The following is an 18652-nucleotide window of genomic DNA, read 5'->3' as shown; positions in this document are numbered from 1 at the left end:
GAGCTGGACCCCAAACTCTGTGTGAAAGCCCCACCCTGGGACAACGTGTGTGTGTGTGTGTGTGTGTGTGTGTGTGTGTGTGTGTGTGTGTGTCTCTCTCTCTCTCTCTCTCTCTCTCTCTCCAAACTCTGTGTGAAAGCCCCACCCTGGGACAACGTGTGTGTGTGTGTGTCTCTCTCTCTCTCTCTCTCTCTCTCTCTCCAAACTCTGTGTGAAAGCCCCACCCTGGGACAACGTGTGGTGTGTGTGTGTGTGTGTGTGTGTGTGTGTGTGTGTGTGTCTCTCTCTCTCTCTCTCTCTCTCTCTCTCTCTCTCCCGGCACCTTCACTTCGTCAGCGAGTCCTAGACATCTCTCGAATCTACTCAGTCTCTCCATCGCCACTGCCACTCCACGACAGCCATCGGCAGGTCTGGCATTGCTATAGCTCCGACTTGACCCCTAGCCTGGGAACTTCTATATGCCGAGGGTAGCTTCGGTGGCTGCAGGGACCTCCTGCAGTCTTCCTCCTTGCAGCCCCACGGTCTCCACAGCAGCCTGAAGACTCTCTTCCAAACACACAATTGGTCACGCTGCTTCTCTGCTTCAGAATCCTCCTCTGCCTACGAGGGTCTGCTGGGACCACCGGCCCCTGCCAGCCTCTTCTACCTCAACTCACACTTTTGTCCACCCCCCCTACCCTGGCCCCCGCTGGAGCTCCAGCCACACCGGCCTCTGCTTTCAGCCTCTTGCACCCACTGCTCCCTCGGCCACTATTACATGCGTACAGCCCCGCTCCCCCCTCACCTGGTACCAGCCAACGACTCATCTCCCAGACACAAGACTTCCAGCCAGGCCCGGAGACTTCCCCAGGGCTTACCTCCCCCTTTCCTCTCTTGCGATGGGGCTGCCGGGGACAAGTCCGACCTCAGGCATAGAGAGCCTTTTCGGGAAAAGTGACTCACAAAGCAAAACCAACGCAAAGCCGATTTTCTTACATGTATGTATGACTCATCCCCCCAACTGTACGAGAACCACAGCTCTCTGGGAGCAGGAGACACCTGTTATTACTTTAGGATGAAAGAGAACTCCACCCGCCCCCAGAAGGGAGCTCATTTTTTTTGTTTGTTTTAAAGTCCAAAGTACACTTACTTGAGCACAACATGTACAAATCTACTGTAAATCCTCAGGAACAAAGTAAAGGATCTGCAATGTGAACGAAAGTGTTTGGGATTTAAAGAGTCACCGGAGGCTCGAATTTTGCTTTGGGAAAGAACAAAAACACGGCCCTAAGCCCAGGGGCAGATGTGTGTCTGTAACAACCCCAGATCACGGGATCCAACAGGGACCCCAAACACGGCCCCCCACCCCCCGCCCCACAGGAGCATAAGAAACTTGGTCACAGGTTTCTCCCCCCCGTGACAGAGGATGTCCTTACCTGTCGAAATCTCTTCAGATGTATAATCAGCACATCGGGCAGAGTCCAGAGGCTTAACGTAATGCTCCCCTGCTGCAGCTGCTTACAGTGTGGGCAACGCCAGGCGTCGTCTGGGGCAAGCTGAAAGCAAGGAGCACGACTTCGGTAAGTGCCACTCGAGGCAAGATGCTTTTCCAGGCAACGACGACGACGACGACGACGGCGGGCCTCACGTCGTGGCCAGAGGGTGGTACAACCCCAAATCTCTCCCAGCACGACGTGTGACGGGATCAACAGGAAAACCCAATCGAAAGCGGCGCCTGGCCAGAGCGGGCACCCCACCATGGCTGAAAACATCTCCCCAAAAGCAATGACTGCCCAAGACAATACCGCACGGAGATGCTACAAGTCGCAGGAGCACCTCGCGCGCAGCAAACCCCCAAACTCAACTCCACGCCTTTCTCCTCCCCCGGCAGACACCACTACCACCGGTAAGAGCAGAGCCCCAGGGGTTATTCCAAAGCTGCCCTCATCCTCCACTCTGCATCCTTCCAGAGATGCTCCCGGCCATTCCTCACACCTGTCTCCTCTCTGGACTGCCACCCCCCGCCCCAACCCATCTGAATTCACAGTCCTCACTCACTTTTACCTGGACTTGCTCACGTCTCTAACTGTTCCTTCTCTCCAATGCATCAAGCTGTTCCAAGCACACCTCCTCCTCCTGCTGCTGTCCACAAGATCTCTCTCCACAGCAATCGGAGGCCTCAAATCCCTGTACGTCACGTCTGCAGACACGGGTTTCGGGGTGGCGACACAGAGATACTAACGGGGCATGTCTGTTGTTATTTTAAGCCTACTCTGGAGTTCAGAAGATGCATCGGATCTGGGGCCATCAGCATGATGAGGTCAGCGAAGCCAAGGGACTGGACGGAAACGACCACTGAGATGGAAGGGGAAGAAGCCAAGGACAGAATCTTGGGAAACACCTATTTTTAAGGGCAACGCAAACCACCAGAACCCAAGGATGCATAGTCAGAAAAATTAGCGATGCGCTAAGAAGAGAGTGTGGCAGGAATGCTGGTCATTAGCACCAGTCCACGGGTAGGTCAGTGCGGACAGAACAAAGGCCACTGAACCGAGCAAACGAGGGCCCTCCCCCCCGCCCCCGAGAACTTTGGAGAGTGATGCCAGCCATGCAAGTCAACAGATGACAAGAGGTTTGCAAGGGAGGAAGGGGAAAGAGCGAAACCACTCATGGTAAAGTGAGGTGGAAAACGCAACAGAAAGACGGGCACGGTGGCCTGAAAGCAGAACTGAGGGAATTTTTTTTTTTTTTTTTCATGACAAGGAGACCCGATCGTGTGTGCAGGAAAGATGGGGAGGGACAGAAATCGGGGTGGGTCAGCAAGTTAGACTGGAGGGACCCACACGGTCACCTGGCAAGTTCACATCTGTGAGACATGCTGCCGACTCTCATGGCCACCCAGCCCTGGGCATGTGATGAAGAAGCAGGCTACTGTTCATGTAATTGCCAATACATCATAAACTCTTTCCAAAGATACAATAAGACTGTCATAACAATGTCAAATAGCTTTGACAGTTTCTTTTCTTCTTTCTTTTTCTTTTTTTTCTTTCTTTTTTTTGCTTTTTAGGGCTGCACCTGCAGCACATGGAAGTTCCCAGCCTAGGGGTCCAATTGGAGCTACAGCTGCCAGGCTGACACCACAGCACAGCAACACAGGAACCTAGCCTCATCTTCGACCTCACAGCTTACGGCAAGGCCGGATTCTTAACCCACTGGGCGAGGCCAGGGATCAAACCCGCATCCTCATGGATCCTAGTCGAGTCCGTTAACTACTGAGCAGAAAAGGGAACGAACTCCGGCTTTGACAGTTTCTACAACACTCCTGATTTCTGTACTCAGCTCGTTGCAAACTGCTACAGAGAGCTGGGGCCTGCAGAGCACACCAGGAGCATGGCCCGTCCAGCTAAATGCCCAGCAGAGGAAGGAGGTGCACTCAGGAGGCGGCGGCTCCATTTTCAGACCGTCTGTTACCAAGTTCTTCCGCATTATTAAGACAAAATCCAAAAATAACTTGGAACCTGCATCCATTCAATTTTGGAGATTAAGAAAGCAACAATTGAGCCTCGAGAAACTTTTAAGACTGTTTCTTCATCTCTAACTCTTTTAAAGTGCATGAGAATGAAGATAATGAATTGCAAATAAAATATTGTTTATAATGGAAAAAAAAAAGACAAAATCACTCTCCCTGTAATTTCCAATCTTTAACTCCGCTTTTTAAGATAGAATTAAGTCCAATCCATCATCCATGGCAGGGTAGTCTTTAAAAGGGTGTGAAAATCAGATCCCTATTTAGGGTCTCCTGCATCATGACACGCTCAGCCGCCTGAGGCTTTCCAGGCACACCATCCCCCGTCCACACACCGTGCTTGTCCCCCAGTAGGTCAGCCTATGCAGAGTGAACATTTAAGGAAATGAATGGGAAGGGTAGTGCTATCACCATCTGAGTTCTGGACACTGTTTTGGGTTTTGTTGTTGTTGTTAATTTTTTTTTTTTTTCGCTTTTTTAGAGCCACCCGCCAGCATATGGAGGTTCCCAGGCTAGGGTTCCAATCTGTAGCATCAAATTGGAGCTACAGCTGCCAGCCTAGGCCACAGCCACATCAGATCCGAGCCTCGTCTGCCACCTACACGACAGCTCACGGCTACGCCAGATCCTTAACCCACTGATCGAGGCCAGGGATCGAACCTGTAACCTCATGGTTCCTCGTCGGATTCATTTCCGCTGCGCCACGACGGGAACTCCCGGACACTGTTCCTAAAGCATCCTCAGGCAGCTGACACCCACATGACATTGCTGATCATGACTGAGCTTGCAGATGACCTGATCGCCAAATTATCATCACACAGCCTGTCGCTAGGGCCTACCTTCTCCTCTTCCATAACCATACTGTTATATTTGGACTCAATGACGGAACCTCCCAAGGAACACACATGCTTTCATTTATTCATTCATTCCGGTATATATTTCCTGACTGCTTTCTATGTGCCTGACACTGCTCTACATACTAGAATCATTTTACAACCAGGACAGATGCTCTCACTGGCTGTGCCCCGGCCACACCAGCCTCATTTTTTTTTTTTTTGTCTTTCTGCCTTTTTGCCATTTCTTGGGCCGCTCCCGAGGCATATTGGAGGTTCCCAGGCTAGGGGTCGAATCAGAGCTGTAGCCACCAGCCTACGCCAGAGCCACAGCAACACAGGATCCGAGTCGTGTCTGTGACCTACACCACAGCTCACAGCAATGCCAGATCCTTAACCCACTGAGCAAGGCCAGGGATCGAACCCACAACCTCAGGGTTCCTAGTCGGATTCGTTAACCATTGAGCCACAACAGGAACTCCCCAGCCTCATTTCTGTTTCTCAACCTTCCTTCCTACCTCAGGACCTTTGCATCCTTTACTTTACTTGTTTATCCCCACCACACTGTTAACAGCCTGGGGGCCAAAGCGCTGTCTGTCTTGGTCCCTGTGATATCCCCGGTACCCAGCACAGTACCTGGCACATGGCATGTACTCCACGAACATGTACTGGGAATGAATGTACGCCTGTTAAAATGTCTCTGGCCAGCCTGCAGGATCAATGAGATGTTCTACAGAAGACCAGTGCTGCCTTTTGCTCACCCTTAGGCCTTGCGATATTCTCAAACACCTCCTGAATCAATTTTTTAAAGAAAGCCAACTAGGATAAGGTGCTGCACACAACATGTAATCAACCAGTTTCAAAGACAATTATTTCATACAAGCCCAAGACTGGAAAACCACGTCTAATGAAAATCTATGAAAAGAACGAGCTATGAACTGCTGGAGGGAGAAAAAACTTAGTGAGAAGATAAAACCATTTTCACATATGTGAAAGATACACAAGTAGAAGAAAATGAAGACCCATCCTCCATTGATCTTCGTAATCCGACAGAACACCTGCTGGCTGTAAGAACGAGGGATGCGTTTCAGGCTAACGTCCATCACCATTGGCGACACGCAAGGGGGAAATGAGGTATATCTAACAAACCCCGGCGGGACAGTCATCTATGAAACTGGGTAGAAGAACTAACCATCAGGAAAAAGAAGTTTTATTTTACTTTATTTATCTTTTTAGGGTTGCACCTGTGGCACATGGAGGTTCCCAGGCTAGGGGTCAAATAGGAGCTGCAGCTACCAGCCTAAACCACAGCTAACAGCAACGCCGGATCCTTAACCCACTAAGCGAAGCCAGGGATCGAACCTGTATCCTCACGGATGCCAGTCAGATTCGCTTTTGCTGAGCCACGACGGGAACTCTGAGGAAAAAGAAGTTTTAAGTTCCCCTCCAGCCCTGAAATTTCATGATTCCTTACATGCAAAAGTGAGCAGTAACAATCAGTCAGAATTATGATCCTGGAGTTCCCTGGTGGCCTAGTGGGTTAAAGATTCAGCACTGTCGCTGCTGTGGCATGGGTTCGATCCCTGGTCCGGGAACTTCTGCATGCCTTGAGTACAGCCAAAAAAAAAAAGAAAAGAAAAAAAAAAGGAATTATGGGAGTTCCCATCGTGAAGCAGTGGTTAACCAATCCCACTAGGAACCATGAGGTTGCAGGTTCGATCCCTGGCCTTGCTCCGTGGGTGAAGGATCTGGCATTGCCATGAGCTGTGGTGTAGATTGCAGATGCAGCTTGGATCCCGAGTGGCTATGGCTCTGGCGTAGGCTGGTGGCTACAGCTCCGATTAGACCCCTAGCCTGCAAACCTCCATATGCCGCAGGAGCGGCCCAAGAAATGGCAAAGACAAAAAAAAAAAAAAAAAAAAGGAATTATGATCCTAAATATCAACTCAAGATTAGATGAGCTCCAAGTGCTCTTGTCAAGGTTTCTCAAAATGCCTAAACCTAGACGGGTTTAAAACCACACAGGCCTGCTGCCCAGTGAACACCAAAAGTGCCTTAGTTCCTGGGCTCTGACTCTGTGCTAGAGCCATGTCTGCTCTTTTCCTCCACAGTGAAAGGGCTATTTGTCCTTTACGATGTACTCAGAAAGTCAGCACAGCATATTACTGGTATTAAAGGGTATGAATGATTCTGAATATCCCTCCATAAATCAACTTTATCATAAAATATAGTGGCATCTAACTCCAGATCTCCAATGTCAGGGGTGTCTTTGTAACTGTGTTTATTAATAGGCTCTTCGTCTCAGAATAATAATGGAAGGAGCTGAAGCTACAAAGGAAAAGGCACTTCAGCTTGGGGAACAAGTCAAAACACGCAGAGTTGGGCTTCTGAAACACTGACAGATGTGGCCAGAACATCTTCACATACTAAAGTTCCCGGTAAACTTGCTGGTGCTTTGTTTTGTTTTAGGTTGTTTTGGCATGCAGAAGGTCCCAGGCCAGGGATCAAACCTGAGCCACAGCAGTGATCCAAGCCACAGCAGTGACAATATTAGATTCTTAACCACTAGGCCACCAGAAAATTCCAAAACTTACTGATGTTTTGACACAAGCTGTCTGGACTCCCTTTTGGTGATGAAAAAGCAATATGAATGTTTTCATCATGGTTGAGGTCATGGAGATGAAACATAAATCTGAAACCTACACAAGCTTAATCGAAGGTTTTGTTCTGGATCATGGGACATGGCATCCTGACATGAAAAACAAAAGTAGAAGGTACACATGTCCTCACATGCAATGTGCATATACATGAAAAAACAAAAGTGAATTCTGCCCTTTTTTTAAGAAGAGTGCAGAAGAGAGAGATAAATTATAGTAAAGCCTGAAAGAAAATTCACTGATGACAGAGTTAAATAACAGAACTGAGGAGTTCCCTGGTGGCCTAGCAGTTAAGGATCTGGCATTGTCGCTGCTGTAGCTAAAGTTTGATCCCTGGCCTATGGAGCTTCTGCATGCTGCAGGTGCAGCACTGGCAGGGGGAAGAATTGAAAAACAAAGTGTGGGAGTTCCCACTGTGACTCAGTGGGTTAAGAACTCCACATGGGTGTCTGTGAGGATCCTGATCTCACTCAGTGGGTTAATAAGCTGCAAGCTGCGGTGTAGGTCACAGACACGGTTCGGATCCGGTATGGCTGTGGCGAAGGCTGGCAGCGGTAGCTCTGATTGGACCCCTAGCTTGGGAACGTCCCTGTGCCATACATGTGGCTGTAAAAGGAAAAAAAAAAAAAAACAAACAAAAAACCATGGTGGTGCTTTGGGTAAAGGATCTGTGGTTATTCATCAAAAGGGAATGGACCCTTTTGCCGAAGATGTTCCTGCAAAAGAAGACGCTGTCACCCTACACAGAGCTGAAAGGAGACACGTGCAAAGGATTACCCTGGCTTGTGGTGGGGTAGCCCTGAATTCCTTGGATGACCATTACATCCTGACTGTCTGGGCCACGCAGGACAGCGACGTCACATGGGGAGAAGAGAAGTTTGGCTTTTTTGGGAAATGTAACATCGTCACATTACTGGTCAGAGGAGCAAATAAGGACACACTCACGCACGTCAAAGATGCCACAAAAGAGGGCTGGAGGGCTGTTAAAAAACGCAAATAGCTACGTCCTTCTGTACCAGTTGCTGGTGCAGTGGAAATGGCAACGGCAGAAGCCCTGATCAAATGGCAGCTTAGTCGGTGTAAGGGGCAGGGCCTAACTTGGGAGTTAAAGCTAATGCACTGCTCGCTGTTTGCAAGGTTCTTGCTCTGAACGCTGGCCTTGGAGAAATACTAGTTCAAGCAGAACATTCCGAAACAGGTCAGCTTGCAGGTGTGGACCTGAACACGGGCGAGCCAGAGGCAGGCTTGCTTCTGGGATAACTACCGTGAAAAGAAACAGCTTCTTCACTCCTGCACTGTGTGTGACTGCCACCAATTTTTTTTTTTTTTTTACTGATTGATGAGATCATGAGAGCTGGAATGTCTTCTCCAAAAGGCTGAACTGAGGCTTCCCTTGTATCATCGGAATCACAAAGACACTACAGAGTGGACCCTAAGAATACAAGCATGGAATTTGGTTCCAAGCTTCAAAAGAGTTTCAAAAACATTTTCTTTCACCACAGGAAAAAAAGGTGAAAACACTGGCACCTATTCAAATTCGGAAGTTCTGAAATTATAATTAGAGAATTTTTTAAACTGCACGGCAGTGTACACACACACAACAGGCCGTATTTATCCGATGAACAGGATGTTTAGCTTTAGGTATATAAAAATACATTCCATAAGAATATATTATCTACCCTGTTATTAAACACTCCCTGTTGAAATATTTTGAAAACCCACACAGGCATGGATCCCATCCACTATCTGTCCATTCATGCCTTCAAGTATCTACTGAGTCCCTACTATCTGCAAAGCCCTGTGCTAAGCGGTCCGAAGCATGCTGTCAACAGAACTTTATGTCTTTGCACTGTCCAATAGGAGAGCCACGAGCCACAGGTGTCTACTGAGCCCTTGAGATGCTGGCTAATGCAACTAAAGAATGGAATTTTTTATTTTAAGTAATTTTAATTTTAGGAAGTCCTGACACTTATGTTCTTAGTACCAAAAGTTGAGAACCACTGATCTAGTCACTAAGGAAAATAACTTAAAATCTCTAAGTTGATGGGAGTTCCCATAATGGTGCAGCGGAAACAAATCCGACTAGGAACCATGAGGCTGCAGGTTCCATCCCTGGCCTCGATCAGTGGCGTTGCCGTGAGCTGTGCTGTAGGTCACAGACACGGCTCGGATCTGGCATGGCTGTGGCTGTGGCTGTGGCAGGCAGCTGTAGCTCCAATTCAATCCCTTGTCTGGGAACCTCCATATGCTGCGAGTGCGGCCCTAAAAAAAAAAAAAAAAAAAAGACATAAAATCTCTAAGTTGAAACAAAAAAAAATAACTTTATCATTAATCATTAAAAAGTTAAAAAAGGGGGAGTTCCCATTGTGGTTCAGCAGTTAGCAAACCCTACTAGCATCCATGAGGATGCGGGTTCGATCCCTGCCCTCGCTCAGCAGGTTAAGGATCCAGCATTGCCATGAGCTCTGGTGTAGGTCGAAGACATGGCTTGGATCCTACGTAACTGTGGCTGTGACACAGGCCGGCAGCTAGAGCTCCGATGGGAACCCTAGCCTGGGACCCTCCATATGCCACAGATGCAGCCCTAAAAAGACCAAAAAAATAAAAAATAAAAAAATAAAAAAAAAAGAAGTTTAAAGAAAAGAAAAAGAACTATACCAAGGTTCATTTCTAGAGCATTTCGGTTAACTGAGGTTTTTCCAGAAATGTAAACTACTTTTTTGGTTCAAGCCCTAAAAAGGATAACACTCAGACGTCCATCACATGTACAGAACCTACATAAACACCAAATCTCTGAGAGTTTTCTGGGGCATAAGGTGTTTCTCCACGGTCATCTTGCCCCGGGCCCTCCCTTCTTCCCTCACCACCCGATCTTTACCCGTTCCTCTTTGGTGTAGAGCTGGAAACACTGGGATAAAGTGCAAGTTTGAGGCTGATGGTGACGCTCCCTTTGCAGACGGACACTTTCTGCATCGGGGATATATTCCTCTTCAGTATTTACAAATAAGCTGCAGTCAGGGGAGAAAAAGCAGCATTCGTCAGAGAATGTCTTACAAAGCTCACACAAAAATACAATTAACGGCTTCACAAGGTGGCTATGTATTCAAAACCAAAAAGATCAATATGCAGCATGTGGAAATTTCTGGGCTAGGAGTTGAATTGGAGCTGTAGCTGGGACCACAGCCACGGCCACAGTTCCAAGCCGAATCTTCGACCTACGTACGGCACAGCTTGTGGCAACACTGGATCCTTAACCCACTGAGCAAGGCCAGGGATCGAACCCACAACCTCACAGACACTATGTCAGGTTCTTAACCTGCTGAGTCGCAATGGGAACCTTGTAAGACTAAGTAAAAGTGCCAACCCAACTTTTCTACGTTCCAAAATGTTCTTGAAGAGTTATCTATCAAGTTATTTTCAAGAAAGAGCTTTGAATTGGTTTTTCTGGGGTTGGCCACAAACTGTTGATAAATTCACACATTCTTGTCCTTTGTTTCAAAGGGTATGCATTTGGCATTACTTGCTACTGTAAAAAAAATAATAATAATAATTTGACCTACACAACAGTTAATGAATAGCTTCTGTCTCATTAGCAGCAAAATGTTCCAAGGTTTTGAGATCTGGACGACAAAATGCATAGGAAAGAAGTAACAGACTGCTTAAATAAAGGATTAGCAACACACTCGGCTACGTCACGAAAGAAAAGAGAGGTCTGTGTTTCAGCTAATTTGAAAGATCCAAGGTAGGCTATTAAAACGATAATTAACACGGTGACTCTACAAACGCTAAGTTAAAAAAAATACTTACAAATCTTTTGTCTCCTTGTCCCATTCTACCACTAATTTCACATGAGCAGTGCCACCTGGTCCACAAGATTTTAGTGCCCTAAAGAACAGGGAAGGAAGTCATATATTATTTTCTAAATAAATGGTTTTCATGAAACATAACCGTCCTATCTGAAGTCTGAAATCGTAATGTGACTGCTGAAAATCTTCATCACTGTTCCCCCGCAGAGAGTGTTTTCTTGTGAGGCCATTCTAACCTCATTTTTAATAACTAGCTTACAACCAGACTGAACAATCCTTAAATTAAAATATGCAATATGGAAATACATGGGAAGAAATTTAGCACCACATTAAAAGGCAATCCACAATAACTCTGGGAAGTGACAATCTTTCCCATTTTTGTCCAGTTTCTCACCAACCCAAAAAGAGACTGGATGACAGTCTCTCTGGGAACAAAGTCTGCTTGTGTGTCCACCTCCCCCCAGAAACCATGCCTAGTCCCTGGACTGTGCCTTCCTGCAAGGCACCCCTCAAGTTTCACCTTCCTTATTTTCTCTGGGCTCCTGAACTCCTTTGCCAGCTCCTGAGACCCTCAGATTAACAGTCAATATCATTCGAATATTTTCTGTTTTGCAATGCTTTGGATCACTATCTAATCTATTAACTCTCTAAAACCAAAAAGTGAGTTGCTTTCAAACAAAACCATGCTGCATAGTTTTTTGGAGCCCTGAAATGCAGGCACAATAATGTTTATTTTAAAAGTCATTATAGGAGTTCCCGTTACGGCACAGCGGAAATGACTGGGAACCATGAGGTCACGGGTTTGATCCCTGGCGTCGCTGTTCAGTGGGTTAAGGATACAGCGTTGCCGTGAGCTGTGGTGTAGGCTGCAGACGAGGCGTGGATCTGGTGTTGCTGTGACTGTGGTGTAGGCCAGTAGCTATGGCTCCGATTAGACCCCTGGCCTGGGAGCCTCCATGTGCTGCAGGTGCGGCCCTAAAAAGACAAAAAAAAAGTCATTATAACAAAAACAATAATGTGTTTTCATATTTATACATATCCATATATGTATACTGTATCTATATACACATCTCCACTATTTTATTGATACGGCAGAGTGTTATAATGTAACACGAGTATGTAGAGAGCACAGAGGCTGGAGTTCCCATCATGCCTCAAGGGAAACAAATCTGACCAGCATCCCTGAGAATGCAGGTTCGATCCCTGACCTCGCTCAGTGGGATCCTTAGATCTGGTGTTGCTGTGGCTGTGGCGCAGGCCAGCGGCTATAGCTCCGATTCAACCCCTAGCCTGGGAACCTCCATATGCCATGGGTTTGGTCCTAAAAAGACCAAAAAAAAGGAAAGAAAAAAAGAAAGCAAGCACAGAGGTAGCAGGTCAGAGAGACTAATTCTGGGGGAGGCAGGGGGAGGAGAAGAGAGACTCAAAGGGAAGGAATTATCATCAGAGGACACTGCAGGTGCAAGGGCACATATAAAACGCTACTGCACATTCCAATAATCTTCAGTACTTTGATGCTGCTGACGGTCTAGGATAGCAGGGAGAAGAATGAGACCTGACAGAGGGAAGTAATCAGGGTTCAAACTGGGGGGAACGTCATATGCTGTGGAAACTGGGCTTTATCTTTTAGGCCATGGGTTGCCATAAAGAGTTCAAGGAGGAAAATGTTATGATCAGAACTCTACTTTGGGGAGTTCCCGTTGTAGCACAGCAGAAACGAATCCGACTAGGAACCATGAGGTTGTGGGTTTGATCCCTGGCCTCGCTCAGTGGGTGAAGGATCTGGCGTTGCCGTGAGCTGTGGTGTGGGTCACAGACGCAGCTCGGATCCTGTGTTGCTGTGGCTGTGGCGTAGGCTGGAGGCTGCAGCTCTGATTAGACCTCTAGCCTGGGAACCTCCATATGCCGTGGGTGCGGCCCTAAAAAGCAAAAAAAAAAAAAAGAAGAAGAATTCTATTTTGCAAAACTTCAATCTTGGTGAATACAAAAGTGCAATTCATCTGCAGTTCTGAGACATGGATTAATTTACTTTCCTAAGATAAGTACTCTAGGCTTCCCTGATTCCAAAAAAGATCATAAAACATATCCTACTCAAATAGGAATCAAAAGTAAAATAAGCGCTTACTTTCTAAATGAGCCTACCACACACTTAGGTGGAAACTGCATCAGACATCGCCAAAATTACACACGAAAATCTATGAAAGTCTAGAAGGTGATTTTTTTTTCTTTTTTTCTTTACCTTTCTACTGTTGGGTGGCACAGGGGCTGCTCTTCCTGGGGCAGCAAGTATGTTATTCCCACAACACTGACCACACGCAAGCTGAACGGACACACCTGCATCGGAGAGCAAATTAAAATTAGGCTGGATTTCTCTTCAAGGGCATCTGTTCCACCAGGCATATTCCCAAACCAGCTCAGAGGGAGAGCAAACTGTCATGCAAAATGCTTCTCTACCCTATTCTATTATATTGCTGAGCCGCTCTAAGACCCTTTAAATACAATTCACCCAAATGCAATTTCTACAGCAAATATGCTATTCAAGACACGCACTGTGCTGCTTTCACTGAACCTTAACTTAATATACGCTTGCTAATGGATCACCTTAACGAAATAATCCTAACTTTGCAAATACACAGGCAGACTGTGCACAAAATCTCTCCAAGCTGATCCTGTGCAAAACTTTATCAGGCAAACAGGAAACAGGAACACCTGGCAGTTCATGGAAAACCTTCCAGGGAGGTCAGCTCCTTTCGTAAAATGAGGGATAAACCCTCAGGCTGGAAAACCTGAACACAGCAGATGTTACGAAACAGCTTTGCTCCAGGGCATCCCAACCCTCCCGCGCAGGGTCGGTCTTCCCTCAGGGCTGAGGTCTAGACGCTCCAGTTTCACTGCAGTGACCGCGGGGTGCACATGCTCTGCGGGATATCCAAAGGCTTACACACCTGAATGCACACCGTGGGCCTCAAGAAATACTTCATCTTCTCCAAGATTTCCTTCTGCAGCAGGTCCCATGCTACTGTCTTCTCTAAGTGCAGCACGAAAGGTAGCCCGAATCTACCACACAGAAAGACTGTCATTACCTTAAATGAGTAGATAATCCCTTTAATGCCGTGATTCCTTCTTTAGGAGCTTTTAAAAGGGCATCACGATACAATCGGTTTTAGGACAGTTCTCGAAACAGGAAATTCAATGGTCTCATCAGAGGATGAAAGAGTTGAAGAGAAACTTAGATTCTAAAACGAGATGTAACAACCAGTGGCTTCTTATAGAGCAGCAAGATGACGGGATTAGCGGAGACAGTGAGGAAAGTGGGTGCGAGTGGACTCGAGTCTAGCAAAGAGCACGGGTCAAACATGTAAGCAGTCGGGTGCCAGAGGAAGCGACAGAGAGGGCTGGAGGGCCTGGCAGGGAGGCAGCTGTATCCTGGCAACGAGGAAGGCACTTGTGAGCAAGTGACGCTAAAAGCTCCTGGTCTCGGATAGAGGCCAAGTGGCCCCTGCCAGGTTTCCTAGCAAGTGCTGGGCCCACAGGGGTTGGAGAATCAGAGGCAGAGCTGTGGTTCTCAGCCATGGCTGCAGGCTGACATCACTGAGGGAGCATTAAAACACAACGATGCCCACGTGCAGGGCCCCCAGATCCTGCTATAACCGCTTCACTCTGGGGCTCGGGCACTGGGCTTGAGAAGGACTCCTCTTCTAACACGCAGCCAGGGTGAAAGAGCACGGGCCTGGCCTTGACTCTCACCCAAGCCCCAGCTAATCAGACCTACTAGCTGCGCCCTGAATGCGTCCAACTCCCACACCCCGTGTACAGCTGATTCCCTCAGCCTGGAATACCCCTCCCTCTCTTTCTCTTAGGCTCCTTCCTACTCATCCACAGAAGGACCCAGGGGAGGGGTCTCCTCCAGGAAGAAAGCCTACTGATTCCCGGAGCTCTCCATACCAGGCACTGCACATCCTGCACCGCAAGGACGGCCTGCTGGTTTTTCTGCCTCCACCAACAGACTGTGAGTTATCTGCCAGCGGAAACTGTGATCGACCTAACTCAGTAGCCCAGTCACTGCCTAGAAAACAGCAGGTGCTGAATGAATGAATGAACTAACAAACAAATGAATAAACAAACAGATAAACCCCGACTCAGGCCAAAGCAGAGGCGCCAAGGTCACCAAGACACCTGTTCCTAACAAATATCGGTGTACTCACAGTCGTGGTCCATAGCGGGCCTCCCTGCTTAAAAACGACTGCGAGGTGAAAGAAGCACGATAAGTAAATCGAGATTTACAAGCTCGAGATGTACATCAGCCGGCTGTCCCTGGCATGACAATGCCTTCACTTTCAAGAGACTAGCATGGTGAAGAGGACTCCATAAGTGCTTTATTTTTTTTATTTTTTGTCTTCTTAGGGCTGCACCCGCAGCATATGGAGGTTCCTACGTTAGGAGTCGAATCGGGGCTGTAGCCGCCGGCCTACGCCACAGCCACAGCAACTTGGGCTCCGAGCCACATCTGCGACCTACACCACAGCTCAAGGCAACGCCAGATCCTTAACCCAGTGAGCAAGGCCAGGGATCAAACCCACAACCTCATGGTTCTCAGTTGGATTCGTTAACCACTGAGCCATAACAGGAACTCCATAAGTGCTTTATTAAATACGATGAGCTGCCTTTCCTTCTGTCTCTTAAACATGCCAAGCTCCTCCCAGTCTCAGCATCTTTGCCTTCGATGCCCCTCTTCCTGGGATCCTTGCGCTGGAGGCACACACAGCTGGCACAGCATCGCACTTGGATCAGCCCGGATGCCACCTCCTCGGGGAGGCCCTCCCTGACCGCTCTAACGCAGTTTTGCCAGCAGCTTCCCCCCAAACCAAGCACCTTCTATCGTACCAGCATGTTTTAATATCTTCGAAGTGGTAAGGACTGAAGTTAAATGTGTTTGGTTTTTAGTGGCTCTGTTCTAACAAGGATGCAAGCTCCATGAGAGAATACAGATCTTGCTGTATCCCTAGTGTCTGGAATGCTGCCCAACACACCGCGAACAGTAAAGTCCTTTTCAATGAACGTTGTTAAGTATACAAATCAATATATTCTGCATTTATGCTACCATTCTTAAATAAGAAATTTATTTCAGGAGTTCCTGTCGTGGTGCAGCAGAAACGCATCTGACTAGCATCCCTGAGGATGCAGGTTCCATCCCTGGCCTTGCTCAGTGGGTTAAGGATCCAGCATTGCCGTGAGCTGTGGTGTAGGTCGCAGACTCGGCTTGGATTTGGCGTTGCTGTGACTGTGGTGTAGGCTGGCAGCTACAGCTCCAATTTGACCCCTAGCCTGGGAACCTCCATATGCCATGGGTTCGGTTCAAAAAAAAAACAAATTTATTTCAAAGCAACAATTTTCTTTTGGCTGTGCCCATGGCATGCGGAAGTTCCCAGACCAGGGATCAAACCCATACGCCAGCAGCGACCTGAGCCACTGCAGTGACAACGCCAGATCTTTAGCCCACTGCGCCACCAGGGAACTCTCTCAAAGTAACATTTTAAAAGGTTACTATAAATGCCACCCTGACAAATATTTAGAAGCCCAGTACACTTCCTCCCTGAAACATATCCATATCTTGTTATTACTCAGGTTACATTACTATTGTGATAAAATTACTTTAAAAGATAGCCTAACTCTCCCACAAATTCTTACAGAGGGAAAAGACCTGAGAGTGATTTCTAACTCCCAAAGGTCTGCCTAAATGCAGCTGAAAGAAGAGCGGTGCTGAGATAGGAAATATGGGAAGGCCACGTTTATAGGGAAAGACAATGAGTCTAGTTTGGAACAGACACAAGACTAAGGTACACATGCCATCAAGTAGATTTGTTAAGAATTTAAAAAAAAATTTCAAATGATACAACCGACAAGGGCTTAACTCTAGAATATATAAACAACTTATATAACCCAACAGCAAAAAAGCCAATCAATCAATGGAAAAATGGGCAAAAGACCTGAATAGACATTTCTCCAAAGAAGATACACAGATGGCCAACAAACACATGAAAAAATGCTCAACATCGCTGGTTATAAGAGAAATGCAAATCAAAACTACCATGAGATACCACCTCACACCAGTCAGAATGGCCATCATTAATAAATCCACAAATAACAAGTGCTGGAGGGGCTGTGGAGAAAAGGGAACCCTCCTGCACTGTTGGTGGGAATGTAAACTGGTACAGCCACTATGGAGAACAGTTTGGAGATACCTTAGAAATCTATACATAGAACTTCCATATGACTCCGCAATCCCACTCTTGGGCATCTATCCGGACAAAACTCTACCTAAAAGAGACACATGCACCCGCATGTTCATTGCAGCACTATTCACAATAGCCAGGACATGGAAACAACCCAAATGTCCATTGACAGATGATTGGATTCGGAAGATGTGGTATATATACACAATGGAATACTACTCAGCCATAAAAAAGAATGACATAATGCCATTTGCAGCAACATGGATGGAGCTAGAGAATCTCATACTGAGTGAAATGAGCCAGAAAGACAAAGACAAATACCATATGATATCACTTATAACTGGAATCTAATATCCAGCACAAATGAACATCTCCTCAGAAAAGAAAATCTTGGACTTGGAGAAAAGACTTGTGGTTGCCTGATGGGAGGGGGAAGGAGTGGGAGGGATCGGGAGCTTGGACTTATCAGACACTACTTAGAACAGATATACAAGGAGATCCAATGCTGAATAGCATTGAGAACTTTGTTTAGATACTCATGTTGCAACAGAACAAAGGGTGGGGGGAAAAAAATGTAATTGTAATGTAAACATGTAAGGATAACCTGACCCCCTTGCTGTACAGTGGGAAAATAAAAAAAATTTAAAAAAAAAAGCTGTTAAGAAAGTAGCTGGATCTAGGTCTACAAGTCTAGAGCCCCAGGAGGCTCTTGAGCTGAAAATATACAAATGAGATGAGCCTTTAAAAACTGCATGAGCTTGAAGAGCCAGTCTACCTCAGATTCTAGCATCCTAATTTTATATTCTTCCCCTCCCAACCCTCAAATCAGGTCAACTTACACACAGGCACAGCATCAAAAGTTAACTACTCAAAGTGAGGATTTTTCTATCCCTACTTTGAAAAACATTTGAAAACATTAGACTTTAAAAGTCGCAGTACTTCTTGGAGGATAAGCTTTCACCTCTTCCCCTGCTGCCCAGTGCAGGCCCGGTTACACACTAGCAGAACGATCTTGTCGCTTCCTGCTCTCGTGGCGGCCGAGTCCGCTTTCCCTTGCTTGGCGGCTGCTTGTGCAGAAGACAGTCTATAATGATCCAAGCCAAATTTCAAGTGGTTTAGGTTGTTGTTTAAGTGGATTCCTAAAATGAAATGAAAAACTTACTTTTATCTCTTCAAAAAAGTTTTTATTCTTTCACTACAAAACAAAAAATTCTACCTACTAGACAAATTAAGAAGTTGTCATTAGGTTATTTAAACGGCAACTGAAAGAAAGGAACAGGAGTTCCCGTTGTGGCACAGCGGAAACGGATCCGACTAGGAACCATGAGGTTGCCCGTTCGATCCCTGGCCTCGCTCAGTGGGTTAAGGATCCAGCGTTGCCATGACCTGTGGTGTAGGTCGCAGACGCGGCTAGGATCTGATGCTGCTGTGGCTGTGGTGTAGGCCGGCCGCCGTAGCTCTGTTTAGACCCATAGCCTGGGAACCTCCATATGCTTCAGATGCGGCCCTTAAAAAAAAAAAAAAAAAAAAAAGGAACAAATGATGGACTTTGGGATTACTCATCTAGCCATTAAGATAATCTGTAGCACCCATTATTTCATTTAAACTAGTCTTACCT

General features: G+C 46.7%; 1 protein-coding gene across 1 annotated transcript in view; it reads right to left on the bottom strand.

Annotated features, from left to right (window-relative positions):
* USP31 (ubiquitin specific peptidase 31) overlaps positions 1-18652 on the bottom strand; it is an 84972-nt gene that overhangs the window by 18768 nt on the left and 47552 nt on the right. The window contains exons 7-12 of the mRNA XM_047780318.1: positions 17996-18173; positions 13747-13858; positions 13041-13135; positions 10803-10880; positions 9874-10003; positions 1416-1535 (exon numbers count right to left, since the gene is read on the bottom strand). Coding sequence (XP_047636274.1) covers positions 1416-1535; positions 9874-10003; positions 10803-10880; positions 13041-13135; positions 13747-13858; positions 17996-18173 — 713 coding nt within the window. The remainder of the gene's footprint in view (positions 1-1415; positions 1536-9873; positions 10004-10802; positions 10881-13040; positions 13136-13746; positions 13859-17995; positions 18174-18652) is intronic.

The sequence above is a fragment of the Phacochoerus africanus genome, chromosome 5, assembly GCF_016906955.1.
Source record: "Phacochoerus africanus isolate WHEZ1 chromosome 5, ROS_Pafr_v1, whole genome shotgun sequence".
NCBI classification, from domain to species: Eukaryota; Metazoa; Chordata; class Mammalia; order Artiodactyla; family Suidae; genus Phacochoerus; species Phacochoerus africanus.
This window is presented reverse-complemented; position numbering and strand designations above follow the sequence as displayed.